The sequence below is a fragment of the Pan paniscus genome, chromosome 13 (genome assembly GCF_029289425.2).
Source record: "Pan paniscus chromosome 13, NHGRI_mPanPan1-v2.0_pri, whole genome shotgun sequence".
In the NCBI taxonomy this organism is placed as follows: Eukaryota; Metazoa; Chordata; class Mammalia; order Primates; family Hominidae; genus Pan; species Pan paniscus.
This window is the reverse complement of record NC_073262.2, coordinates 17,343,245-17,371,045: the sequence shown is the minus strand read 5'-3', so window position 1 is coordinate 17,371,045 and position 27,801 is coordinate 17,343,245. Positions and strand designations below refer to the sequence as shown.

General features: G+C 34.7%; 1 protein-coding gene across 8 annotated transcripts in view; it reads right to left on the bottom strand.

Moving 5' to 3' along the window:
* Positions 1 to 27,801, bottom strand: part of DPP10 (dipeptidyl peptidase like 10) — a 1,401,293-nt gene that overhangs the window by 472,344 nt on the left and 901,148 nt on the right. For all 8 annotated transcript variants that reach the window (XM_063595113.1, XM_063595114.1, XM_063595111.1 and 5 more), the window contains one exon: positions 16,608 to 16,703. In XM_063595113.1, coding sequence (XP_063451183.1) covers positions 16,608 to 16,703 — 96 coding nt within the window. The remainder of the gene's footprint in view (positions 1 to 16,607; positions 16,704 to 27,801) is intronic.

Here is a 27,801-nt window from a genome sequence, read left to right as displayed (position 1 = left end):
ACAGTTGAATAAGAACATATCTGCTGACTCTTATTCTTAAATGCCATCTAATGGAACGCAGTCTGAATTACACCACCAAACAAAAATGCCTTCCACACACTGCCTGTGAAATACAATGTAGAGATCTAGCTATAATTAAATAACCTGTACAGAGGCTTAAGCCTCTGAAAGCACCCAGAAACAAAGCCAATTAACAATACAAAACATTCACTACAGTCACACCCTCCAGAGAGAAAAAGAATATAAAAACAAAATGCCTCATCCAAATGACAGCAACTTCTGAAAGATAAAGTAACACTAACCTTCTCAGATAAGAAGGAATCAGTGCAAGGACTTTGGCAATTCAAAAAGTCAGAGTATCTCCTCACCTCAAAACAATCACACTAGCACTCCAGCAATGGATCCTTACCAGATTGAAATGGCTGAAATGACAGACATAGAATTCAGAATCTTGATAACAAGGAAGCTCAATGAGATTCAAGAGAAAGTTGAAACCCAATCCGAGAAAGCAGTAAAATAATCCAAGAGTAGAAAGACAACACAAGCATTTAAAAAAAAAAAAAAAACTGACCTTCTGGAATTGAGAAACTTACTAGAGAAATTAAATAATATAATTAGAAGCATTAAAAATAGAATAGACAACGCTGAGGAAATAATCTCAGAATGAAAATACTGGTTCTTTTAACCAATTCAGTAAGACAAATATACATTTAAAAAAATTTAAAGAAAGAAAACCTCCAAGAAATACAGGGTTATGTAAATAAACCAAGCCTATTATGCAATAGCATTCCTGTGAGAGAAAGAGAGTAAGCAACTTGGAAAACAAATTTGAGAATACATTTCATAAAAATTGTGAGTTGAAAGAGGTCAACTCACAAATTCAAGAAATTTGTTGAGCCCCTATGAGATATATGAAGACCATCTCTAAGGCACATATTCAATAGATTTTCCAAAGTCAATGTGAAAGAAAAAATCTTAAAGGCAGCTAAAGAAAAGGGTGAGGTCACTTACAAAAAGAACCCCATCAAAATAACAGCAGGATTGTCATCAGAAGCCTTACAAACAAAAAGAGATTGTGGGTCTATTTTCGTATCATTAAAAAAATTTCAGATAATTTCATCTTCTGTCAAACTAAGCTTCATAAGCAAAGGAGAAATAAAATCCTTTCCAGAGAAGTAAACACTAAGGGAATTTATTATCACTAAAACAGTCTTACAAGAGGTCTTTAAGCGAGTTCTAAACCTGCAAATTAACAATACCTGCCTCCACAAAAACATACACACATGCATAGTTCACAGACTCTATAAAGCAACTACACAACCGAGTCCACAAAACAACCAGGTAATAACACGATCACAGGGTCAAATTCTCACATATCACTATTAACCATGAATGCAAATGATCTAAACACCCTACTTGAAAGCTAGTGTGGCAAGTTGGATGAAATGCTAGACCCAACCATCTGCTATCTTCAAGAAACCCATCTCATATGCAACAACATCCCCAGTGAAATCTCATCTTGAATTGTAGTTTCCATAATCTCCATGAGCCACGGGAGGGATCCGGTGGGAGGTAATTGAATCATGGGGGTGGTTACATCCATGCTATTCTTGTAATAGTGAGTGAGTTCTCATGAGATTTGAAGGTTTTATAAGGGGCTTTTCTTCTTTTGCTTAGCACTTCTCCATGCTACTGCCATGTGAAGGATATGTTTGCTTCCCCTTCTACCATAATTGTAAGTTGCCTGAGGCCTTCCCAGGCATGCTGAACTGTGAGGAGGCAATTAAACCTCTTTTTTTTATAAATTACTCAGTCTCAGGTATCTCTTCATAGCAGCGTGAGAACAGACTTATACAGTAAATTGGTACTGGTAGAGTGGGGTGCTGCTATAAGGATACCCAAAATGTGGAAGCAACTTTGAAACTGGGTAACGGGCACAGGTTAAAACAGTCTGGAGGGCTCAGAAGAAGATAGGAAAATGTGGGAAAGTTTGGAACTTCCCGGAGACTTGGAGGGCTCAGAAGACAGACAGATGTGAGAAAGTTTGGAACTCCCTAAAGACTTGTTGAATGGCTTTGACCAAAATGCTGATAGTGATGTAAAAAATGAAGTCCAGGCTGAGGTGGTTTCAGATGGAGACAAGAAACTTGTTGGGAACTGGAGTAAAGGTCACTCTTGCTTTAGCAAAGAGATTGGCAGCATTTTGCCCCTGCCCTAGAGATATGTGAAACTTTGAACTTGAGTGAGACAATTTAGCATATCTGGCAGCAGAAATTTCTAAGCGACAAAGTGCTCAAGAGGAGGCAAACAAAAAAGCTTGGGAATTTGTAGCCTGATGATATGATAGAAAAGAAAAACCCATTTTCTGGGGAGAAATTCAAGCAGGCTGCAGAAATTTGAATAAGCAACAGGGGGCCCAATGTTAATCACCAAGACAATGGAAAAAATGTCTCCAGGGCATGTCAGAGACCTTCGCAGCAGCCCCTCCCATCGCAGGCACAGAGGGCTAGGAGAAAAAAATGGTTTCCTGGGTTGGGTCCAAGGCCCCCCTGCTGTGTATAGCCTCGGTACTGTGTCCCAGCCTCTTCAAACCTAGCTAAAAGGGGCCAAGGTACAGCCAAGATGTTGCTTCAGAGGATACAAATCCCTAGCCTTGGAAGCTTCCACATGGTGTTGGTCCTATGGGTGCACAGAAAACAAGAATTGAGTTTTGGAAACTTTGCCTAGATTTCAGAGGATGTATGGAAATGCCTAGATGTCCGGGCAGAAGTTTGCTGCAAGGGTGGAGTCCTCATAGAGAACCTCTGCTAGGATAGAGCAGAAGGAAAATGTGGAGTAGGAGCCCCCACATAGTGGCCACACTGGGGCACTGCCTAGTGGAGTTGTGAGAAGGGGCCCACCATCCTCCAGACCCTAGAATGTTAGATCCACTGACGGCTTGTACTGTGCACCTGGAAAAGCTGCACACACAACACCAGCCCATGAAAGCATCCAGGAGGGAGGTTGTAGCCTGCAAAGCCACAGGAGTGCAGCTGCCCAAGTCTGTGGAAGCCCACCTCTTGCATCAGTGTTACCTGGATGTGAGACATGGGTTCAAAGGAGATCATTTTGGAACTTTAAGGTTTATGACTGCCTTATTGAATTTCGGACTTGTATGGGGCCTGTAGACCCTTGACCAATTTCTCTCATTTGGAATGGGTATATTTAACCAATGCCTGTACCTCCATTGTATCTTGGAAGTAACTAACTTGTTCTGGTTTTACAGGCACTAGGTGGAAGGGATTTCCCTTGTCTCAGATGAGACTCTGAACTTGGACCATTATCCATTAGGCCATTAGGTCACTATCCATTATCCATTAGGACATTATCCTAAGAGAATTAATAAAGAAACAACAAATCAAATACTGCATTTTCACACTCATAGTGGGAAATATATATTGAGTACACATGAACACAAAGATGGGAACAATAGATGCTGGATAATATAAAAGATGGGAGAGAGGAAAGGGGCAATGGTTCAAAAACACTTAAACATTGTTAGTGATAATGTAAATTAGTTCAGCCACTATAGAAAGCAGTTAGGAGAGTTCTCAAATAACTAAAAATAGAACTACCATTTAATCCAGCAATCCCATTACTTGGTATATACCCAAAGGAAAATAAATCATTCTACCAAGAAGACACCCATATGTTCATTGCAGCACCCTTTACAATAGCAAAGACATGGAATTAACCAAGGATCCTACCAACAGTGGACTGGATAAAGAAAAACTCTCAATAAAACGGCTATTGATGCAACATATCTCAAAATAATAAGAGCTATTTATGACAAACCCCTAGCCAATATCATATTGAATGGGCAAAATCTGGAAGCATTCCCTTTGAAAACTAGTAAAAAACAAGGATGCCCTCTCTCACTACCCCTATTCAAGATAGTATTGGAAGTACTGGCCAGGGCAATCAGGCAAGAGAAAGAAGTAAGGATATTCAAATAGGAAGAGAGGAAGTCAAATTGTGTCTTTTTGCAGACAACATGAATCTATATTTAGAAAACTCCATCATCTCAGCCCAAAACTCCTTAAGCTGATAAGCAACTTCAGCAAAGTCTGAGGATACAAAATCAATGTGCAAAAACCACAAGCTTTCCTTTACACCAACAATAGACAAGCAGAGGGCAAAATCATGAATAAACTCCCATTCACAATTGCTATATAGAGAATAAAATACCTAGGAATATAGCTAACTAGGGATTGTGAAGTTGCTCCTCAAGGGGAAGTACAAACCACTGCTCAAGGAAATAAGAGAGGACACAAACAAATGGAAAACATTCCATGCTCATGGATAGGAAGAACCAATATTGTGAAAATGGCCATATTGCCCAAAGTAATTTATAGATTCAATGCTATTCCCATCAAACTACCATTGACTTTCTTCACAGACGAAGAAAAAACAACTTTAAATTTCATATGGAATCAAAGAAGACCCTGTATAGCCAAGACAATCCTAAACAAAAAGAACAAAGCTGGAGGCATCACACTACTTGACTTCAAACTACACTACATGGCTACAGTCACCAAAACAGCATGGTACTGCTACAAAAACAGACATATAGACCAATGGAACAGAACAGAAACTTCAGAAATAACACCACACATCTACAGCCATCTGATCTTTCACAAACCTGACAAAAATAAGCAATGGGGAAAGGATCTCCTATTCAATAAATGTTGCTGTGAAAACTGACTAGCCATATGCAGAAAGCTGAAACTGGGCACCTTCCTCACACCTTAAACAAAAATTAACTCAAGATGGATTTAAGACTTAAATATAAAACCCAACATACTAAAAACCCTAGACGAAAACCTAGGCAATATCATTCAGGACATAGGCATGGGCAAAGACTTCATACCAAAAATGCCAAAAGCAATTGCAACAAAAGGAAAATTGACAAACGGGATCTAATTGAACTAAAGAGAATCTGCACAGCAAAAGAAACTATCATCAGAGTGAACAGGCAACCTTCAAAATGGGAGACAATTTTTGCAATATACCCATCTGACAAAGGTCTAATATCCAGAATCTACAAGGAACTTAAACAAATTTACAAGAAAAAAACAACCCCATCAAAAATGGGCAAAGGCTAAGAACAGACACTTTTCGAAAGAAGACATGTACGCGGCCAAAAAACATATGAAAAAAAGGTCAACTTTACTGATCATTAGAGAAATGCAAATCAAAACCACAATGATATACCATCCCATGCCAGTCAGAATGGCAATTATTAAAAAGTTAAGAAACAATAGATGCTGCTGAGGCTGTGGAGAAATAGGAACACTTTTACAATTACTTACACTGTTGGTGGGAATGTAAATTATTTCCACCATTGTGGAAGACAGTATGGCAATTCCTCAAGGATCTAGAACCAGAAATAACCTTTGACCCAGCAATCCCATTACTGGATATATACCCAAAAGATTATAAATCATTCTACTATAAAGACACACGCAAGCATATGTTTATTGCAGCACTATTTACAACAGCAAAGTCATGGAACCAACCTAAATGCCCATCAGTGATAGACTGGATGAAGAAAATGTGGTACATATATACCACGGAATGCTATGCAACCATGAAAAGGAATGAGATCATGTGCTTTGCAGGGACACGGATGAAGCTGGAAGCCATCATCCTCAGCAAACTAACACAGGAACAGAAAACCAAACACCGCATGTTCTCACTCATAAGTGGGAGTTGAACAATGAGAACATATGGACACAGGGAGGGGAACAACACACACCAGGGCCTATTGTTGGGTGGGGGGCGAGGGGAGGGAACTTAGAGGACAAATCAGTAGGTGCAGTAAACCACCATGGCACATGTATACCTATGTAACAAACCTGCACGTTCTGCACATGAACTTAAAGGAAAAAAAAAAAAATAAAGAAAATGTGGTACATACATACCATGGAATACTATGCAGCCATAAAAAGGCCAAATTATGCCATTTTACAACATAGATGCAGTTTGAGACATTATCCTATGCTAATTAATGCAGAAACAAAAAAACTAAAACTAAAAACCAAAACAAAAAACCAAACACCACAAGCAAAGTGGGAACTAAACATTGGGTACCCATAGACATAAAGATGGGAATGTTAGACACTGGTGAAAATAAGAGGGGGTAGGGAGGGAAGGTAGGAGACAAACTTTGAAAAACTATCTGTTGGATACTATGCTCACTACCTGGGTGACATATTCAATCATACAGCAAAACTCAGCATCATAAAACACACCCAGGTAACAACCTGGTATACCCAGGGAACAACATGTACCCCTGAATCTAAAATAAAAGTTGACAAGAAAGAATACATTTTTTAAAAAATGAAAATATGTCCTAAGTTTCAGTTTCTTATTATGATTATCTGCAATGACTTCTTTTTTTACATGTAAAATCAATCATATAAGAATAATTACATTTTCTAAAAATATCTAAACATTCCAATAAAATGGAAACATTCATATACAATTACAAAGAAAATCTTTCCTTATTCTTATCTACTTTTCCTTTAATATTGTTTTCCTTAAATCTATGTGTTTTAAAAATTAATTTATAAACACTGTCAAATGTTAGTTTCATGATAATAAAAAAAATTCACTTGAAACGTTTTCTCTACTCTAGTTTCCACCAAACATTAAACATGAAAGATGTTGCTTCTAGCCAGAACTTATTAATGAGTGAATCTGAGAGAAGTGGAAAAAAACCTGCTTCTCAAGTTACTCATGTATAAAACAAAAATAATGCCCATCCTGCCTCCCTAAGAAGGGTTTTCCAAAAAATGCAAATAAATAGCATATGTAGAAGTGTCCTAGAAAAGTAGAAACATACATGCAAATTTTGACTTACTGAACACGTATTAGGTAAATTCCTATTACTAATATCTCCCACTTCAATTCCTATTACTAACATCTCCCATTTCCACAAAATAGCTGACATTTATCAGAGCAACTTTAAATTCTTCTGTTTCCAATTAAAAGCTAATAAAGGGTTAATCTGCTAAAGGAGATCAAAGTATAACAATTACAGTAAAATGATCAAATATACATATTCTAATTATATGCCAATACTGAGTTACTCAACTTTATTTTCCATTACTTTTATACATATAGAGGCCCCGAACACACATACACAGCATTTTCCTTACGGTTAAACTTACACACCATGCTAATTTCTGTGATTTTGTCATAACACATCCTTGTTCTCCCAACAATATCTTCATTCATCCCCTGGGCTCATTGCCCTCTAGACTGAGACTGAATTTTATCTTTTCCATAAAGACGACTCCAACCGTTCTTAACTCAAATCGATTTCTCATAGTTGCAACATCTGTTTTTAAAAAATAATTACCCAGAAATGGATCACCTAATTATTGTTCACCTAATTGTTTTAGGCCTATTATTTTCATCTAGTTTCTATAGTGTCTGGGTACCATAATTATATTTTATTTCTTTTGAACATGTCAGTGGTACATGTATATATTAGTCATGGTCATTACCATATGTAAGTGAAGACTGTATCAAATAAAAAGAGAGGAAGGGCGTATACAGCAGCTCAAAAAAATAAAATGTGCCATGTGTACCCTGCACCATAGTAAAGAGAGAGATGTGGGATGTGAAGATGTGTTTTTGATTTTGGAGAAGGTTAATAAAACTTCATCGTAATTGGACTGAGTATTTCTTGCAACTCTTCAGTTATGTCTACTTTCTTTCCCATTCACAGCCTTTTGATTACAATTTTACTTTTAAGCCTGAGACAACTGGAAAGATTTGTGCTCAATGAGGAAAAAACCCTTTATATTCATAATGTCCTTGATCAAAGGGACCGTGTTTATTCACCTTTATATCTTTGTATCTAGAAAAATGTTTGGCTGTGCTTCAATCTTTTCAATACATGTTGGATAGATAAAAGGATAGATGGTTATATAGATGGAAAGATAGATGTCAATGTCAATGTATCTATTATTCTATATTTGTACTGACAAACAGATTTCCTGGGCCATCAAGGCCAAGACCAACAATTGTATAGAATATCAAAGGACTGTGAGGACACCAGATATTTTACTACAAACTTTTCAAATGTAAGCAGATTCCATCTGGAATATATGAAGCTCTGTGCAGAGCACATATATGAAGCTCAATAAATGCTTGTTGATGAACCCTGAACATAACTTTCATCCCATTTCCCCAAGCTTTTTTTTCTTATTTTAAAAATCAAAATATAGTTTTATATTTCAAGAAATAAGTGGTAACATAAATATTTAGCTTCTTTATTCTAAAGTTTAGTTTGTGTTTCAAATTCTCTTTAAATACTTTGATCATTGCATACCTAGGTCATAGAAATATATTTTTTTCTTACATACTTTTTTGTTCCTAAATGTTAACACTGAATTTTATCAGTAAATCCCTTTTCTCTCTCTTGGTGTTTAGTTTAAGTGTTGTCATTTTTAGACAAACTGAAATCTTAAAAATATTTTCTTGAAGAAAACTATTTAGATTTAAATTCCAAACAAAAGTTTGAATATCGTAGTTAGTATGTAAGATTGCCACAGTATGATTTTTTATAGTAGATATTTCCATTTTATTGATTTCAAACAGTTTTAATACAGATGAAATTTAATCTAAACTTTGGTAAAAGCACAATTTTACAAACAACATAGCAATAAATAAAACATTTTTGGTCATTTGGAGAGAAGTAAATATGCTTCATGGTATGCTTTGTAAGCATTTGTTTAGTTTTAGTAGGGAATTATCTACTCTTGATAGGAAGATACTTTGTCATATATAACTCTGAAAAGAAAAGTCAGCCTTGATAACAATGATTTACATTCCAAATTTCATTTACAAGTCTCTGGTCTGTGAATCAGGAACTAGGTATGTCATTATTTCAATCGCCTCCTATGTGTTTTCACTTTTTATTTGATTTTAAAAATTTTAATCTTTATTTTAGATTTGGGGGCATATGTGTGGATTTGTTACAAGGTATAGTGTATGATACTGAGATTTGGACTTCTATTGATCCCAGTTACCCAGATAGTGAACATAGTACCCAAAAGGAAGTTTTTCAGGCTTTGTTCCCCTCCTCTGCTCCCCACCTTTGGAGTCACTAATGCCTGTTGTTCCTGTCGTTACGTCTGCCCATCCTCAAGATTTAGCTCCCACTTATAAGTGAGAATGTGTGATATTTAGCTTTCTGTTTCTGCATTAATTCACTCAGGATAATGGCTTCCTGCTGCATCCATGTTGCTGCAAAATACATGCTTTTGTTCATTTTTATGGCTGCACAGTATTCCATGGTGTATATGTACCACATTTTCTTTATCCGCTCCTACATTTTGGGGCACCTAGGTTGATTTCAGGTCTTTGCTATTATGAATAGTGCTGCAAAGAACATGCAAATGTGTGGGTCTTTTTGGTAGAACAGTTTATTTTCCTTTGGGTATATACCCATTAATAAGATTGCTAGTCCAATGCTAGTTCTGTTGTAAGTTCTTTGAGAAATCTTCAAACTGCCTTCCATAGTGGCTGAACTAATTTACATTTCCAGCAACACCATATAGGCATTCTCTTTTCTCCACAGCCTCATCAACATTTGTTATTTTTGACTTTTTAAAAAAACCCTTTGGGGGCTAGGGTACTATTTAGGTTTGTAATATAGATAAATTGAATGTTGCAGAGGTTTGCATTAGTGGAAGAGAAAAGAACATAATAAACTACAGGAAATATTATGTCTCAATCTACTGGGAAAGAAGGAAGTGAAACTTCTGTTATAAGAATCCATGCCTCTTAAGTCTAATAGTCATTGCTGTGCTAAGAACATTCTCATTCTCCCAGGTTCAGTAACCTCACGCTCCTCTCTGTACCTCCTTTCCATACAGATCTTTGAGAAAAAAGGCACATGCAGAATAACAAAATTAATATTTGTCTAGCTGAATGCATCTACCATAATGAGAATTTTAGTAACCATTTACTTGTTAGGTTTGAATTTCAAACAAAAGTTTGAATATCTGTAGTTAGTACATAAAATTGCCATAGTAGGAAACAGCAGAATGCCTGTTGAAAATATGGAAAATATAGACAGAAAGGGAAAAAATAAAAACAACTCAATCACTCTAACAGAAAATTATTTAATATTTTGGCATATTGAATTCAGGTATTATTTTCTTTGCATATACTTGTATGTATATGCAAGTAATGCAATTGTGAATACACTATATATATAATTCCATATTGTGCTATTTTCAATTGATATATTATCTGCACATATTTCAATGTCACTAATATTTTAAATATTAATTTTTACAGCTGTTTAGTATTCCATTAAAAAGACGCAAATTTATTTATTTGACCATATACCTAATTGTGTGCATCTAGAATCTATGCAAGGTTTTATCTTTATAAATTATGTTGCAAGAAAAATACGTGTTATCTTCAAGAGCCTCATGAATATAAATTCAACTCTATTTTATTTAACTATCAGTTTGGTTGATGATTATAAAAAACAACATTTTGGTCACGAAGATACAAAATAAGATAAACATAAGATAATTTTGACTGGGGGCTGAATATAGGCTAAAGGAAGGGTAATGATGTCTTTGGAGTTAGAAGTAGCTCCCTGTGCACTGAGAAACACAACAATTTCTGCAGCTCTACCAAGTGAAGTTGATGGACAATAATTCTAGTAGGACAAATTAGTGTCAAACAAACAAGTAAGAAACAACAAAGATGTATTTGTTTAGTTTTCCTATTTACGGTTCCTGTAATTATTGTAAATATTATTGATATATTACAATAATGTCTCTTGTTTTTCATACAGGCTACAATGGTGACTTTTCACTGCCTCTTCAATATCCTGCATATATTATGAGAATGAGACCTCCCAGCACATTTATTAACAAATGTCAGGTGTTCAGAACATCTCTAAAATCAGTTCTATGAATCGCTACCATTTGAAGATCCACGAGGCTACAGACCTTGACTTTTCATTTATAGCTTTTTTCTTTTTTTAACTTTTACCTTTTATCTTCACTTTTTACATATTTTTGCTCGCTTACTTTGTATTATGCTTCTAGCTATGGCACTAATGTCCTCACTCTGAATGAAGAAACCAAGCCTTAAGAGGCTTAGATAACTTGCTGAAAGGCCACGGCTTACCTTGATTTAATGAGTCTCCCATTTCCACATATTATACTGTCACACATTACAAAGACAGCAGGTTAAAATATCTGTGTTGGAATCTCATGTAACAAGTGAGTTTATTTTTTTCTAACAGGAGTCCAATAAGATCAAAATAAAACCCAAGGCCTCACATATTATCATTTATCCCAGCATGCCATTTTGCAAAAGAAATGTGAAACAACTTCTATCCCATTACATATACACTGTTCTCATTATAATGAAACTGTTTATGGAGCACTCATTGAATACTGACAGTTATTCCTCATCATTTATTGTCTCCTAGGAAAGGGCTGTGCTAAGAGTGTTGTCATCTTACTACAGCCAGTTGGTGAAGGGTTGACCACTGGTCCAGAGCAGGTAGGTTTAATTGAGGGTACACATTTAAAAATTTTCATAGCAATTTGATATTGCTGCAGGTTCATAACAAATGGTAAGTGGACCAATATCACTGAGCAGGTGTTGCCAAACTCATGGGGTGAGTAAAGGACACACTAGCTGCATGGTAAAATCTCATTACGTGATGGCATGTTTGTCCACTGGAACCCAAATGTATTTAAAATTTACAACTTTTTTTTATCAAATGATAATTTTAATTGTTTATACTCCATCAGATAAATTTTGGAATTGTCTTCTGACACAGAGTGGAAAACAAAGTTTAAAAATAAAATAGCACTGGATTCATTTTATCGAATAGCTCAAAATGAATATCCTGAGATTGCTAACGTTGCAGGATACCCATGTAACAAACCTGCACGTGCACTCCCTAAATCTAAAATAAAAAGTTAAAATTATAAAAAAAAACACTATGTAAACACACGCATTTATTGAAAAAAATTGAGAAAAAACAAAATAAGTAAAAAGAAAGGGAAAATCTGGAGACAATCACTGTTACACAATAGACAATGTGATATCACATACTATCAATGCTGTTTTGAAGTTACTTTGTTCACTTTTCTAGATCATGATCAAGTCAATAAACATGTGTATAAACTCTAGTTTTAGTGACTGTATAAGTTACCACTACATGAATGTACCTGGGGAAATAAACATATTATTGTAGTATTCAACATGAAAAAATTAATAGTGTTGGGACTCAGAAAATGATACCTCCAAGTATGGCATGGTGGCATGCTGAGTATGTTGAACTGACTACGATATTGGAAGGCCTCTGAGCAGTCTCAGAAGCAAAGTCTATATCTGACCTCCTTCTGCCTTCCTGTCTCCTACCTCTCTGCCATCCCTGAAGCAAGTAATAGAAACCAGATTCCTCTACCCCAGGAAAGGTTACAAAAACTTGAAATCCCATTACTCCCAAATCATTTTACTATAAAGACACATGCACATGTATATTTATGGCAGCACTATTCACAATAGCAAAGACTTAGAACCAACCCAAATGCCCATCAATGGTAGACTGGATAAAGAAAATGTGGCACATATATACCATGGAATACTATGCAGCCACAAAAAAGGATGAGTTCATGTCCTTTTCAGGGACATGGATGACACTGGAAACCATCATTCTCAGCAAACTATCGCAAGGACAGAAAAACAAACAAAGCATGTTCTCACTCATAAGTGGGAGTTGCACAATGAGAACACATAGACACAGGGAGGGGAATATCACACACCAGGGCCTGTCAGGGGGTAGGGGACTAGGGGAGGGATAGCATTAGGGGAAATGCCTAATGTAGATGATGGGACGATGGGTGCAGCAAACCACCATGGCACATGTATACCTATGTAACAAACCTGCATGTTCTGCACTTGTACCCTAGAACTTAAAGTATAATACTAATAATAAAAGAAACTAGCATCCCTCTTTCCAAGCAAACCATAAGATTTAAAAATATTTTAACCTTCCTCTGCTTTTCTGTGTAGGAGCTGTCACAAGGAAATGCACTGACCTACCTTTCAGATAATAGATCATAAGACCCTATTTCTGGGGGAGTTCTGCCTTATATCTTGCAGGATGAAATGCTACACAGGGAGGCCAAGAAGGATCTGAACAGGTAAGCTTTGCTGGCTTTCTCCCTCATTTTATTATCATTAGAGTATACCCTTTTTGTCCAGTCACACTTCAATACACTGTCCGTACTTTATTTAACCTAAGCATACAAATGGACAGTTTTCCCTAGGCCTTTGATTCTTCATTTCTAAAGTCTTCCAAGTGACATAAAACTTTCATTACATAAATTTGTTATGCTTTTCTCTTTTTAACTGGTCTTTTGTTACAGCAGTGTTGGCTGTGACCTTTATGATGGGTGAGGAAGGCTTTCATACCTTTCCACCCTATGACAGCAATGAGGTCTGTTAAAATGAGATTGTCAGTGAGGCGCTTGATAAATATGTTAGATATGAGGATGACACATCACAGTCAAACAATGAAAGAGGTCAAGTTTTATACTTAAGCATAATGAGTAAAGCAGCCTCTGCCTTTTATTAGGTGTGTGTTCGGATAAGTTTCTGAGTTAAGCCTCAGTTTTCTGGGGTTAACTTTGATGTCATATGCAGTCCTATGAAATATGTACGTAAAGCATCGATCACAGAGCCTCAATAGAAGGCACTCAATGTTAGATCTTTCTTTGGTGATTAATTGATTATCAAATGTGTGTGGATAGAATGAATAATTTTAAATAAGATGGGTTTTCAAATTTCAAGGTGACATTGCTAGAATGAAGATGCTATAAAAATGTAGATTTCAAAGATATGAGCAGACTTGGGATGAGGCCGTTGTTAAGCTAACCATGAACAGGGGCACCCATCCAAGGCTGCAATGATATTCTCAGACATATTTTTTGAGAACAAGCATAATGAATGGCATCGCCTCACTATAACCTACACATGTCAGGGCCGTCTAGACTCCCTCCTTCCCCTTGACCAATAATGCATTAAGCACTTCTATGATGACCTCCAAGAATTAAATGACGCTTCCAAATAAGCTGAGCTCGAACTCCTTCAAGCGACTTATGTACTAAGAAAACCTGTTGAGACATCACTTGAGAATAAAGAAAAAGCTCACAGGTTACATTTAGATATAACTGTTGATAATGAGGCCAAGGTTACACATCCTACTCATATATTTCCCATTGAATTTCCAGGCTATGTGAGGAATACGTAAATAGGCCAAGTATCTAGCACTTGCCAGAAAGATCTGGGTTGGATAAAAGCACAAATACATTTCTATACTTAAAAAGTAACTCAGTGCACACAATTTACAGGCATTGAGACAGTTCCTTCAATGGTATTTATAAAGACTGCATTCTTTCAGAGCTTAGGTTCTGTTTATTCCAATTTAAAGAGTTGTCTTTATGTCAAATTCTTTATAAAAATTATATATTTAGGTATTACTTAGAACATTATAATAACACTGCAGCTTTGTCCCAGATGCCTTCTTAGGATCAAATTTAACCGACGATTAATAAAGAAATTACTTGAAAAATGATAAACTCCAAATATATTATTTTGGTAACCTATGAAGTATAAGAGTAGAATCTGTGTCCTACATATTGAACTATGTTTTAATTTAGCATGCAGTTCACTACTTAAATATCTGTCCTGTCCTTCGGAGCTTCAATATCACAGTGTCAGTTACACACAGGAGTAAATGCCTCTAAATAGTCCAAGCTAACCTGAGAAGGGAGATGAGACCCATAATTTTTCATGTTTTCCAAAGTCAAAGACTACAAAATGTCTATAATTTGTCCAAAAACATGGTGAATAAAACAAGATTATTCAGGATTTCAAATCTAACAACTCATAATACTACTGTTTAAAAAAACCTAGCAACTTTCATTTTGCCATTTCTCTCAATAGAAAATATTTGCTAAAGAGTAAACAGGTGATTGTCATAATTATAATCACACATTAGAAGAATTATTTATGAGAGATTTATGTATTTGGACAATTTTTGGTGATAATATATCTTTTTTATTAGCCTTCTTTAGTCATAGCACTCATTATAGTGTATATGTGAAATAATCACAGTACAAAGCCAAAAATATGACTAGCCTCAAATTTATAAACAATTCAAAATAAAAATATACAGATTCATTAAGAAAAATGCTACCTTGTGTTCTTTATCCGTAATATCATCACAATATACACTTATCTTCCAATTGAGTTCAATTAAAATTTAAGTTTATGTGAAAATGAGACTGCACATCAATTAAAATCATTCATTCATTTATTCAAAAAACCAATCTCGAGTGCCTGCAGATCTCCAGGAGACATATCAGTGTCAAGTAAACACATGTGATTTGGCCTTTGCCCTCATGGGTTAAATTACATTCTTTTTATAGCTTCCAAAAATTAAAGTTTAATTCACCAGCATAAATACACTTAATTAGAGTAAGAGAGAGGAAGGAATGGACTGTAAGTATGATGATCTTTATTAGATAAAAAGGCAAAGCTCCTTTCATCTATTATACAAATAATACACTCTATGCCTTGAAAATAAGCAAAGATATTATGCCCAAATAAAGTGAAGGGTAAAGATTAACAGCTATCCAACCATAATGATTAGTATGGTTGGTCAAATTAGAACATTCAAAGGATTAAAATACTGATTTCCTTTTCACCAACACATTATGCCCTTATTATCTTCCATAAAGACAAAGCAAAACCTATGAAGCCACTCAGTGGTTTTATTTTCTTATTTTTATGTCAGAGATTGACTTAAGAGAACCTAAGGAGTCTTATTTGCCAGGCCAGAAAAAAAACAAAACAAAGTGCCATATATTTCCAAGTCATTTCAACTTTGCATAGAGTCTCACTAGCTTGTAACACTTAAGCTTAAAAAGAAAAGCCACAGAGAATAACAAAAACCAATCATATTGTCAAATCTGAAGCACTTAACATTTCTACGTACTAGCTCCCAAAATGTACACTGCCAAACTAAGAAAAATTATCTAGGGATGTGCTACAGATGTAATACATCCTTAAAGTCATGTAACTAATGATCATGAGAGAGCAGCAGATACAAAACTGTCAACCCAATGTTTGCCAAATAATTTATTGACACCCTACCTTAGGAATTGATTTTCTCTCACAAGAACCAAGGTTTTAATTTAAATAATACCCATGTAATCTTTGAAGTACACTTTCAATTAAATATTAACTACACATATCTTTTTTTTTTTTTTTTTTTTTTGAGGTGGAGTCTCGCTGTGTCACCCAGGTTGGAGTGCAGTGGTGCGATCTCGGCTCACTGCGACGTCCGCCTCCCAGGTTCAAGCGATTCTCCTGCCTTGGCCTCCCAAGGTGCTGGGATGACAGGCATAAGCCATTGCGCCCAGCTTACACATCTCATTTTTTAAAATTTTAATTATACAGAACTCAAAATGAATACAATGTTTAAAAAGGTATACACTTACCATTGATCCACCGAGCCTCTGGATCGTGAAGCACAAAGTCTTTCCTAAAGAGGTCTTCCAAAGACAATCTGGTTTCTGATGAATTTGTGAGTTCATCTAAAATAAAGGAAATTCCAGGTTAGATGCCTATCTTATGCTTGTTTTTTAATAGGAGCAAATTACAAAATTTGGAATATTTGCTCTAAAAATATATTAACTAGATAACAATATAAAGTGACCATTTTGACATGGTTTTTAGCATTTGAACTTTGTTTAATGACTTTTTAAATAAATGAAACTACTTTTACTATTAAAATTGTCTTGATCTGGTACAAATTTAATAGAGCAATCCCATGTTATGTATTAGTAATATAATATGAAAGCAGTTAAGAATTCCTGTTGTACATTGTGCCCAAAAAGGCAGATTTTCTCCCATTTAACTATAATTCAGCCCCTTATTTTCCAAACTCATGTTGATATATTCTTTCATTGGAAATGTACAGTTTTGTTGTTAAAAACCAAAGATGGTAGACTTGAGGGACTTATGTATGACTAAACTCTCAAGTCAGAAAGAAGTTTAACAAGGAAATAGAATAATTACCTACTTCCACCAAAAAAATTAGTACCCAACAAATACAAAGTAGATTTGACTTAAATGTAAAGTTCAAATAATAAAATACTAGAATATTAATGATAATACACACATTTCATACTAGTCTTTTATAGATGAGCTAGGTGTATTCCTCTTTCTACATTCCAAAATATAAGAAATGAAAAGATAACAGGACTTGAATACTAAAATCAGCATTACAAACACCCTTTTACATGCAAGAGGCTAAAGACAGGAATATTGCATTTTCTTTGCAAAATAATAACATTGTTTATTTGCTGTATAAATTCATCTTTGTGACCTTTCAGCTATGACCTTCACTTCAGTTGAAAATAAAATGTCAAGGATATATACTAACCTCATTAGATTTTATTCTGAAAAGGTTCAGCACTTGTTACAGCAAGAGCTTTGCTTTTTTCTAGCTGAAAAGGCTGGGGCAAAGAGTCAATAACGTCAAATGCATTCCCTTTCACATAAATCAATCATGCATTTAACCCATAAAATAACTGCCAAGAAAAAATGGAAAAAAAAATTATAGTAAAAATAGTGAGTATTGTTTGATTATAATTTTAGCATAAGACATTGTAATTGTATAGAGCTTTGCAAAACGAAATGCTGTTAGGTGATGATAAATATTTGATCATTTGCCTGGCAGTCTGACACGCCAGAATTTCTTAATTCATTCACAAATTTTCTAGTTTCATTAAAAAATTTCAAGGCAACAAGTGCAGTATTGTAAAGGATAGGAGACATATCTCTGTCCTGCCCTGAGGGGTTTACACATGCTTAACAAAACATATAATAGATGTCAGGCCAGGCGCAGTGGGGCATGCCTGTAATCCCAGCACTTTGCGAGGCCAAGGCGGGTGCATCACTTGAGGACAGGAGCTCCAGGCCAGCCTAGCCAACATGGTGAAACTCCGTGTCAACCAAAATATATAAAACAAAAAATGAGCCTAGAGTGGTGGTGCATGTCTGAGGTCCCAGCTACTTGGGAGGCTGAGGTGGGAGAACTGCTTGAACATAGGCGGCGGAGGCTGCAGTGAGCTGAGATCGCACCACTGCACCACTATACTCCAGCCTGGGTGACAGGGTGAGACCTTGTCTCAAAAAACAAATTACACACACACACACACAGAGACACACACACACACACACATACATACATAATAGATGTCAGTATAAGGATAGAGAGTGCTAAATGAGTTTGAAGAAAGGAAATGTCTCACAGAAAAAATCAGAGAAGGCCTCACTTAAACATAAAATAACCAACTCTCACTAATTCCTGGGTAAGAATGCAAAATGGTACAGTCACTTTGGAAAATAATCTGGCATTTTCTTATAAAACTAAACAAATTATTATCATACAATCCAGTAATCGTGCTCCTTGGTATTTACCCAAAAGGAGCTGAAAACATATTAACACAGAAAAACCTACACACAAACATTTATAGCAGCTTTATTAATAATTGCCAAAATTTGGAAGCAACCAAGATGTCCTTCAATAGGTGAATGGCTAAATAGATACATTTTTTTAATGAGTTATTATTCTGTGCTAAAAAAATGAGCTATCAAGCCATGAAAAGATATGGAGGAAACTTAAATGCATATTATGAAGTGAAAGAAGCCAATAAGAAAAGGCTACATAGTATATAATCTCAACTACATGACATTTTGAAAAAGCAAAACTATAGAGACAGTAAAAATAGCAGTGGTTGCTAGGAATTGCAAGGGAAGGAATGAGCAGGTGAACATAGAGAATTTTTAGGGTGGTGAAGTTATTCCATATGATTCTACAATGGTGGATACATGTCCTTATTTACTTGTCCAAACCCATACAACACAATCCACTGGAGAGTGAATCCAAACGGACTTTGGGTGACAATGATGTGTCAACATAGGTTCACGAGTGATAGCAAATGTGCCACTCTGGTGCGGGATGTTGATAATTGGGGAAGCTATGCATGGTCTGTATCAGGCACAGGGGGGTCGGGGGGAAGAGAATATGGGAAATTCCTGTACCTTTCACTCAGTTTTGCTGTGAATATAAAATTTCTCTGAAAAATAATCTATTATTAAAAAAAACTATTAAAAAACCCTGGGTATTACAGGTTTCAAAAGGCAGAGGAAGGGAATACTAGGGGCAGGAGAAGGAGGAAGAACATTTGAGATAAAAGGATAAGTGCTTTTTGTTTCACAGGTGAAAAAATATCTTAATTCCAGAATTCAGCTTCCATCATAAAAGTATGGGATTTTAATCAGATGGGCTAATTTTATTAGAGTTTCAGAAATATATTTATTCTATGAGGTATCTCAATAAAACAAAGGTTTGCTATAGATAAGTTTCAAAATTTTTAAATTTACCTATCACGTAAATTTACCATTATTTTGTCTAATCAGATCCCTTCAATTTTTAGAGAATTATATTTTATCATCTATATTTGATAAACATTGACTTATTTGATACATAGGTAAAGGTGGGAGGTAGGCATGTGCTTATTTCGGTGAGAGACATTATGCTAACAAACTTAAATAAATGATCCTTATCTATTAAATTTAAAAAATTAACTGTATTATATATATAAATTTCTTTTATACGCATGCATCTGTTTGTCTTCCAAAAACATTTAGTTTGTCCCTAACGAGTTCCACATATTTCATTTACATTTTTTTGGAAGATGTTAATTTAAAAAAGAGGTTGTAAGTCCACCACACCAAATAATCTTATTTTCAAATAAATTTTAAAATAATAATTTGGTAATTTTCAAACATGGTATCTTTCATGTGAGCTTTAAAATCATATTATAACTCAAATAGAAATTTTATTAAAATAACACTCCATATATTATATACATACACACAACAGTGTAAACTGGAAAATTTTAAACATTTCACAACATTAAGGCTTTTCATTCAGAAATATTCCATCCTCATTTTATGTACATTAATACTATTTTATCTTTGATTTTTCATATAAGTCCTTTGCCCTTCCAATTGAATTTAGTGCAAAGTATATATAGTTTGGTATTGTGAACAGAATATTTCCCATTCCCATTCTAAATTATTTTTATACCTATAAGATTAATGATTACACCATATCACATTTTCTTAAACATTTCAATTATGAGTTTTTATTTTCTACATATTAAATTATAGCATCTGTAAAAATATTACTTTTTTCTTTCTTTTCCAAATTTTAAGCAACTAATTATACTATGTATGCATTTGCTTCCCAGGTAATTGAAGATTCATATGAAGTTGCAAGAAATATTACAGAGAAAGTCTGTGTACTCTTCATTCAATTTCTCTCAATGACAAGTAACATCCTGCATAATAATATCACGAAAAGAAACTGACATTGATATACTCCAGCAACCTTACTCAGATTTCCGCAGTTTTACATGTATTCATTTATTCACGTGCATTCTTGCATGTTTAGTTCTACGCAGCTGCGTCACAGGTGACCAGCAGCACAGTCAAGAACAGTTCCATCACTAGGATCTCTTCTGCCACTCTTTTATTAATAGTCCCCCATCCAATCCCTTGGCAACCAACCACTACTCTGTTCTCCATTTTTAAAATTTTGTAATTTTAAGAATGCTATACAATCACAATCATACCATACCTAAGCTTTTGGACTGGCTTTTATCACTCAGAATAATTCCCTTGAGATCCATTCAAGTTGTTGAATGTATAAATAATCTATCACTTTTGATGGCTGAGTAATATTCCAGGGTATTGATAGACCATTCTTTAACTCTTCACTCACTGAAGAACGTTTGAGTTATTGTTATTTCTGGTTTGGGGATATTATAAATAAAGTTACTATAAACATTTGTTTATAGATTTTTGTACAAACATAAATTTTCTTTTCTCCAAGACAAATGCCCAAATTTGCAGTTGCTGGGTCAAATGTAAACACATTACAGTTTTATTTAAAAATTCCATATGCTTTTTTACAGTAGTTTTACCATTTTACATTCTCACCAGCAATGTATAAGTGATCCAGTTTCTCTGCATCTTTGGCAGCATTTGATGTCATTAAAAAAAATGGCTATTCTTATATATGTGTAGTGATATCCCCTTGTGGTTTAATTTGCATTTCTCTAATAGCTAATGAGGTTGAACATCATTTAATGTGCTTATTTATGATCCCCATATAGTCTTCAGTGAGATATCTGTTCATGTCATTCGCCCACTTTCTAACTGAATTATTTTGTTGGTGTGTTTGTTTAATGCTGCATTTGAAGAGTTCTTCGTCTATTCTAAATACAAATGCTTTGTCAGATACGTGAATTTCAAATATTTCCCTCCAGTCTGTAAGTTGTCTTTTCACCCTCTTTAGAAAATGTTTTGTGGAGAAAAAGGTATCAATATTTATGAGATCCAGGTAATCAATTTTTCCTTTTATGAATCGTCCTTTTCCTGTCAAGTCTAACAATGTTTCACCTATTTCTTGGTCTTGAAACTTTCACCTATGGCTTTTTCCTAAAAAATATTATAGTTTTATTTCACATATTAGTCCCTGCTCTATTTTGAGTTACTTTTTGTATATGTTCACACATGGCATGAGGCTTAATATGAAGTTTTGTTTGTCTGCTGGTTTATTTTGTTTTGTGTCTATGGATGACTAATTGTTCCAACTTCATTTTTGAAAAGGATTTGTTTAATTCTACTGAATTATTTCATTAGCTTGAATGTGAAAAACGATATTGAGCTGGACAAGGTGGCTCACGTCTATAATCCCAGCTGCCTGGGAGGCTGAGGCTGGAGGATCAGTTGAGTTGAGGAGTTAGTTCAAGGTTAGAGTGAGCTATGACTGTGCCACTGTGCCACTTCACTCCAGCCTGGGCAAGAGAGTGAGGCCTAATCCCTAAAACTAAAAAAAATTAATTTATTTTAAAAAAAATGTTGAATGATCATAGTGTCAGTGACATTCCTGTCTTTTTTTCCATTATGAAATAATCATTATTTCTTTCCAGACTCTTTTATATAAACATATTTTTCTCCTTTAACACATTGATATAAAAATTACATAAATACAATCTCCTGTTTACAACCACCCGATATGTCTGTAACAAAATCCAACCAAGCACGTTGAATTCTTATTTTTATACTATTAGATTAATATGTTAAACTTTTATTTAAATGTTTACATCTAGGTTAACAGATAAAGTTACACAGTCCTTTGTTTTCCATTCTGTATTATATTGATCACTTGGCACATTAACACATTTATTCAATATTTTTGAAGTTGTGTTTATTTTCTGTGTTCTGGAATAGTTTAATAATTTTAATAATATTTTTTAACTCCAATTGCCCCTGGAACTTATTCTAAAACCAACCCTTCAAAGCAATTCAAATAACTATAAATAAATCTTCTGTTTAAACAATAATGAGAAGGAGATATTATGTAATTTAAGAATTAATTTATTTGGCTTTATTCAATACTGAGAAAACTATATACTTCATTCATTTCTTTGTTTTTTTCTTCTTCTGTGTTGCTTTCTTTGTTCCTTTCCTTAAATTTTCCTTAGCTGCCTACCCTGAGGTCTCTTGAATTTTTCATTCCTAGAATAAAGACTCCTTCCTTATACACATAATGAATAATTAAGCTTCTCTTTTAATAGCCTCCAAGGCTAACTTCTATCCTCTATTTTTTTTTTTTTTTTAATGAGCACGCTCCCCCTGTCTCATTGTAATCATTCAGGATGTTCATTCTTTGCAACCAATCCTCTCTTTTCTGAATGTCCCCCAAACCCTACTGGGTATTAGTATCCTCATTTCACAGAGAAACAGGCTCGGCAATGTTGACAAAGACCACATAACTAGTAATTGGCAGAGCTGAAACTTGAACCTGCATCTCTCTGACTTTAGGTTTTCTTCATTAAGCTATACTGTCTCCCAAAAATAAGTTTTCTTTCCTTTTCTCTTTAATAATGTATTAATAGCATCTTTTCACAAGACAATATACAATCTTACAAAAATATTTTTTTTTGTAAGATTGTAGGAATACAATCTTAGGAATAGGAATACTCTTATTGCCTTTTAGCCACTAGAACCCTTCTTCCAACTGAAATCCAACTCCTTAGTGTAAGCCCCTCTGGAGCTTATTAGCATCCCATTCTGCCTCAACTTGCCCAGGAAGATAATAGCATATCCTCTTTTCTCAACGAGAGAAATGTCACAGCATTCACTAAAATGTAGGATTTTTTTTTTTTTGCTTTCTTCAAGACACTTGTCTACAATATGTCTTAAATTCCAAGCTTACCCTCTGCTCATTGTTACAGGCAATTTATAGTTACAACGGAACTCAGTCATCAACAAACATTTATTACTCACATTGCAACGTAATTTAGCAGGAACTTAATTTATGTTAGAATCAGACCCAGGGAGAATCACCTAGAGAAATCTTACTATTTGATACATTTAAATAATTTTCTCTTTATTTTTACCTAGCAAACAGAGAAACCTGGATATCAATCATTCATCTCAATCACTCACACTGAACAACGAGAAGGTGGCTCAGAAAAAAATATTAGATTGTAAATCATTTTGAGACACTCTTTCAAAATATTATTAATTTTTATTAATCTTTAGAGAAAGAAATTCTTATTAATTCTTATTAATTCTTATTAATTAATTCTTATTAATTCTTATTAATCTTTAGAGAAAGAAATTCTAAAATCAATAGTCCCTAATGTAAAGAAAATATTGCTAAAATTTAATATTCAACTCTCATAGGCTGTTCTCCTTACTAGCAAGGTATTTGAGAACATATCTCTAGTGATGCTGTAACAAAATATAAGGCACAATTATATATATATATAGAGAGAGAGAGAGAGAGGGTATACATGTATGAAAGTCTGAAAACCTACTATATGTTAATAGTTGCTATTAAAAGTGTAAATATTTGTTAACCCTATCAGATACTATAATTATGAATAGGGACACAAAAATCCAAATAAATATATGATTTAACAATTCACGAGTATTTAGAGACCTGGAAACAGAATCCTTATTGGTTAAATAGTTACAAGGTATTGCAGAATCTTAAGTAAAAAGTTCAGCTTTGACAATATGAATGTGGCAACAGAACTGAAATTGAATAATTCACGCCATGTTCTTTTCTGTGCTCTATTTGGTCCTTTAAGATCATAGACTGCTATGGGTATTTCTGTTCTTTCTTCCAAAAATCCAACCTTGCTTTTAAATGGCCTTTGAAATGAGTTGGCTGCATAATCTTAGATGAAAAAAAAAGAAAGTTCTTCAGCATTCAACTGAAGAAAAGCTAATTTATGACTTTAAGTTCTTGGTTCCTCTTTGCTGAAAATAATTGTGTTAGTTTTATCTAGTTTATTCTTGATATCAGAGGTTCAGAAATATTTCTTTAATTTAAATCCTATTCAAAATAATTTCCTATTAAAACAGAAATAGAATGAAAAATCTAATCAAGTAGTTATTTAAAATTTCCCACAAGAAGAACAAGCCATTTTCCTTTCTACTCACGTGATTCTCCCTTAGCTGGGTTTTCCCAGTACCACCATCTCCATTCCCAGGGCTGTAGTTTAAATATTTACTCTTAATCGTTTTCTTCATTTTCCATGGTTAGTGTCATATGGGATAGTCCTCTAGTGCATTTCCATTTTAAATATTATTGACTAGCTGATTGAAATAACACCACTTCTACCCCTCCTTGCACAGCTAGATGAAACTACAGAATGCAAATCACAATAGTCAAGATTAAATTCTAGATTTTTCAAAATATCTGCTGTTGGTTTGTGCATTCTCTAACTTGTCAGCAGATCCTAAGATTTTGTTTTAGTACTTAACATCTGAAATATAAATTCTATTCTTATTTTCTTTTTTAAATATATGTTCTTTTCTTTCCCTAGGATGCTGAAACTTTAGGCAGCAGATGAAATATGGTCTAAATTTATGTCATTTGAGATCAGGATAAGATCACAAGCTTGTTTCTTAATGTTTCCTAACTTATCACCCAGAAAATGAAAAACAGTTTCTTCCTTCCTCCTTAAGAAATTTACAGTTTTTAATGCACATTAAAAAAATAAATTTAAATAGTTAATTTGTATAGTAGTTAATATGGTTTGGCTATGTCCCTACCCAAATCTCATTTTCAATTGTAACTCCCACAATTCCCACGTGTCATGAGAAGAACCCAGTGGGAGGTGACTGAAATATGGGGGCAGGTCTTTCCTTCACTGTTCTCATGGTACTGAATGAGTCTCATGAGATCTCACAGTTTTAAAAATGGCAGTTTCCCTGCACAAGCTTTCTTTTTGCCTCCTGCCATCCCCGTAAGATGTGACTTTCTCCTCCTTTTCTTCCACCATGATTGTGAAGCCTCCCCAGCCATACAGAACTGGAAGTCCAATAAAACCTCTTCTTTTGTAAATTCCCCAGTCTCGGGTATATCTTTATCAGCAGTGTGAAAATGAACTAATACAGTAGTAGAACAGAAAAAATAAAAAGATATACCCTGGTATATTTTGCATAGATTTTTTGGGTTATGTTTTGTTTTGTGTTTTACATAAAAGAAGACTTATATAGAAATCACCAAGCAAATTACTTAGCTCATTTAATTTCAGCCATTGTCTTATTATTAAAATGTAAAATATATAGGGCCATATAAAGCACCTTCACATTATTCACTTTCAGACAAACGAAAAATATTTTTCATTCTCTTGAAATATCTGTCTCTTTCATAGTTGTTCTCTTCAGCTGAAATGTTTCTACGTGTATTCTCAGATTTACTTTTAGAAACACAATATGAAGTTGCTTCTTTATAGTTACTGGAAAAATACAGTAAAATGTAAAATTCACCGAGAAGTCTCCTTTCAGAAGTGTATTTAACTATGTTGACTTTATAAGTTCCAAAATATAAATTGGAAAAATAATAATCTATAATTCAAGCTCTTTAATGAAGAAAACCTAATAGCTTGTCACTTAGTATTGTGAAGCCTAATTCATCCATTCAAGCAAAAATCAAAAAGGAAAAGTCAAATACACTACATCTGTTTTATAGTTCCCGGGAATCACCTTTGCTCTTCTTGGCATATTAGGGATTTCCTTCTATAAGTCTTTCTTTTGCCTTTTCTTACTCTTTCTAATCTCTTGTTGCAGAAATAGCTAGGTTTCTTAACAAAAAAAACAAAAAAAAAAAAACAAACAGAGTCTGCTCTGGTCCATTCCTGATCAATTCTACTAATTAGAACGACTTTTGGAGTTGCTCTTCCTGAGGAGTATCTGTGTGGCATTCTCTGTATTTCCTGAATTTGAATGTTGGCCTGCCTTGCTAGGTTGGAGAAGTTCTCCCGGATAATATCCTGCAGAGTGTTTCCCAACTTGGTTCCATTCTCCCCGTCACTTTCAGGTACACCAATCAGACGTAGATTTGGTCTTTTCACATAGTCCCATATTTCTTGGAGGCTTTCTTTATTTCTTTTTACTCTTTTTTTCCCTAAACTTCTCTTCTCACATTGAGAAGAGCAACTCTAAGACACATAATTGTCAGATATACCAAAGTTGAAGTGAAGGAAAAAATGTTAAGGGCAGCCAGAGAGAAAGGTCGGGTTATCCACAAAGGGAAGCCCATCAGACTAACAGCTGATCTCTCAGCAGAAACCCTATAAGCCAGAAGAGAATCGGGGCCAATATTCAACATTCCTAAAGAAAAGAATTTTCAACCCAGAATTTTATATCCAGCCAAACCAAGCTTCATAAGTGAAGGAGAAATAAAATCCTTTACAGACAAGAAAATGCTGAGCGATTTTGTCACCACCAGGCCTGCCCTAAAAGAGCTCCTGAAGGAAGCACTAAACATGGAAAGGAAGAACCAGTACCAGCCACTGCAAAAACATGCCAAATTGTAAAGACCATTGATGCTAGGAAGAAACTGCATCAACTAACAAGCAAAATAACCAGCTAACATCATAATGACAGGATCAAATTCACACATAACAATATTAACCTTAAATGTAAATGGGCCAAATGCTCCAATTAAAAGACACAGACTGGCAGATTGGATAAAGAGTCAAGACCCATCAGTGTGCTGTATTCAGGAGATGCATCTCACATGCAGAGACACACATAGGCTCAAAATGAAGGGATGGAGGAAGATCTACCAAGCAAATGGAAAACAAGAAAAGGCAGGGGTTGTAATCCTAGTGTCTTATAAAACAGACTTTAAACCAACAAAGATCAAAAGAGACAAAGAAGGCCATTACATAATGGTAAAGGGATCAATTCAACAAGAAAAGCTAACAATCCTAGATATATATGCACCCAATACACGAGCACCCAGATTCATAAAGCAAGTCCTTAGAGATCTACAAAGAGACTTAGACTCCCACACAATATTAATAGGAGACTTTAACACCCCACTGTCAACATTAGGCAGATCAACGAGACAGAAAGTTAAAAAGGATATCCAGGAATTGAACTCAGCTCCACACCAAGTAGACCTAATAGACATCTACAGAACTCTCCACCACAAATCAACAGAACATACATTCTTCTCAGTACCATATAGCACTTATTCCAAAATTGACCACATAGTTGGAAGCAGAGAACTCCTCAGCAAAT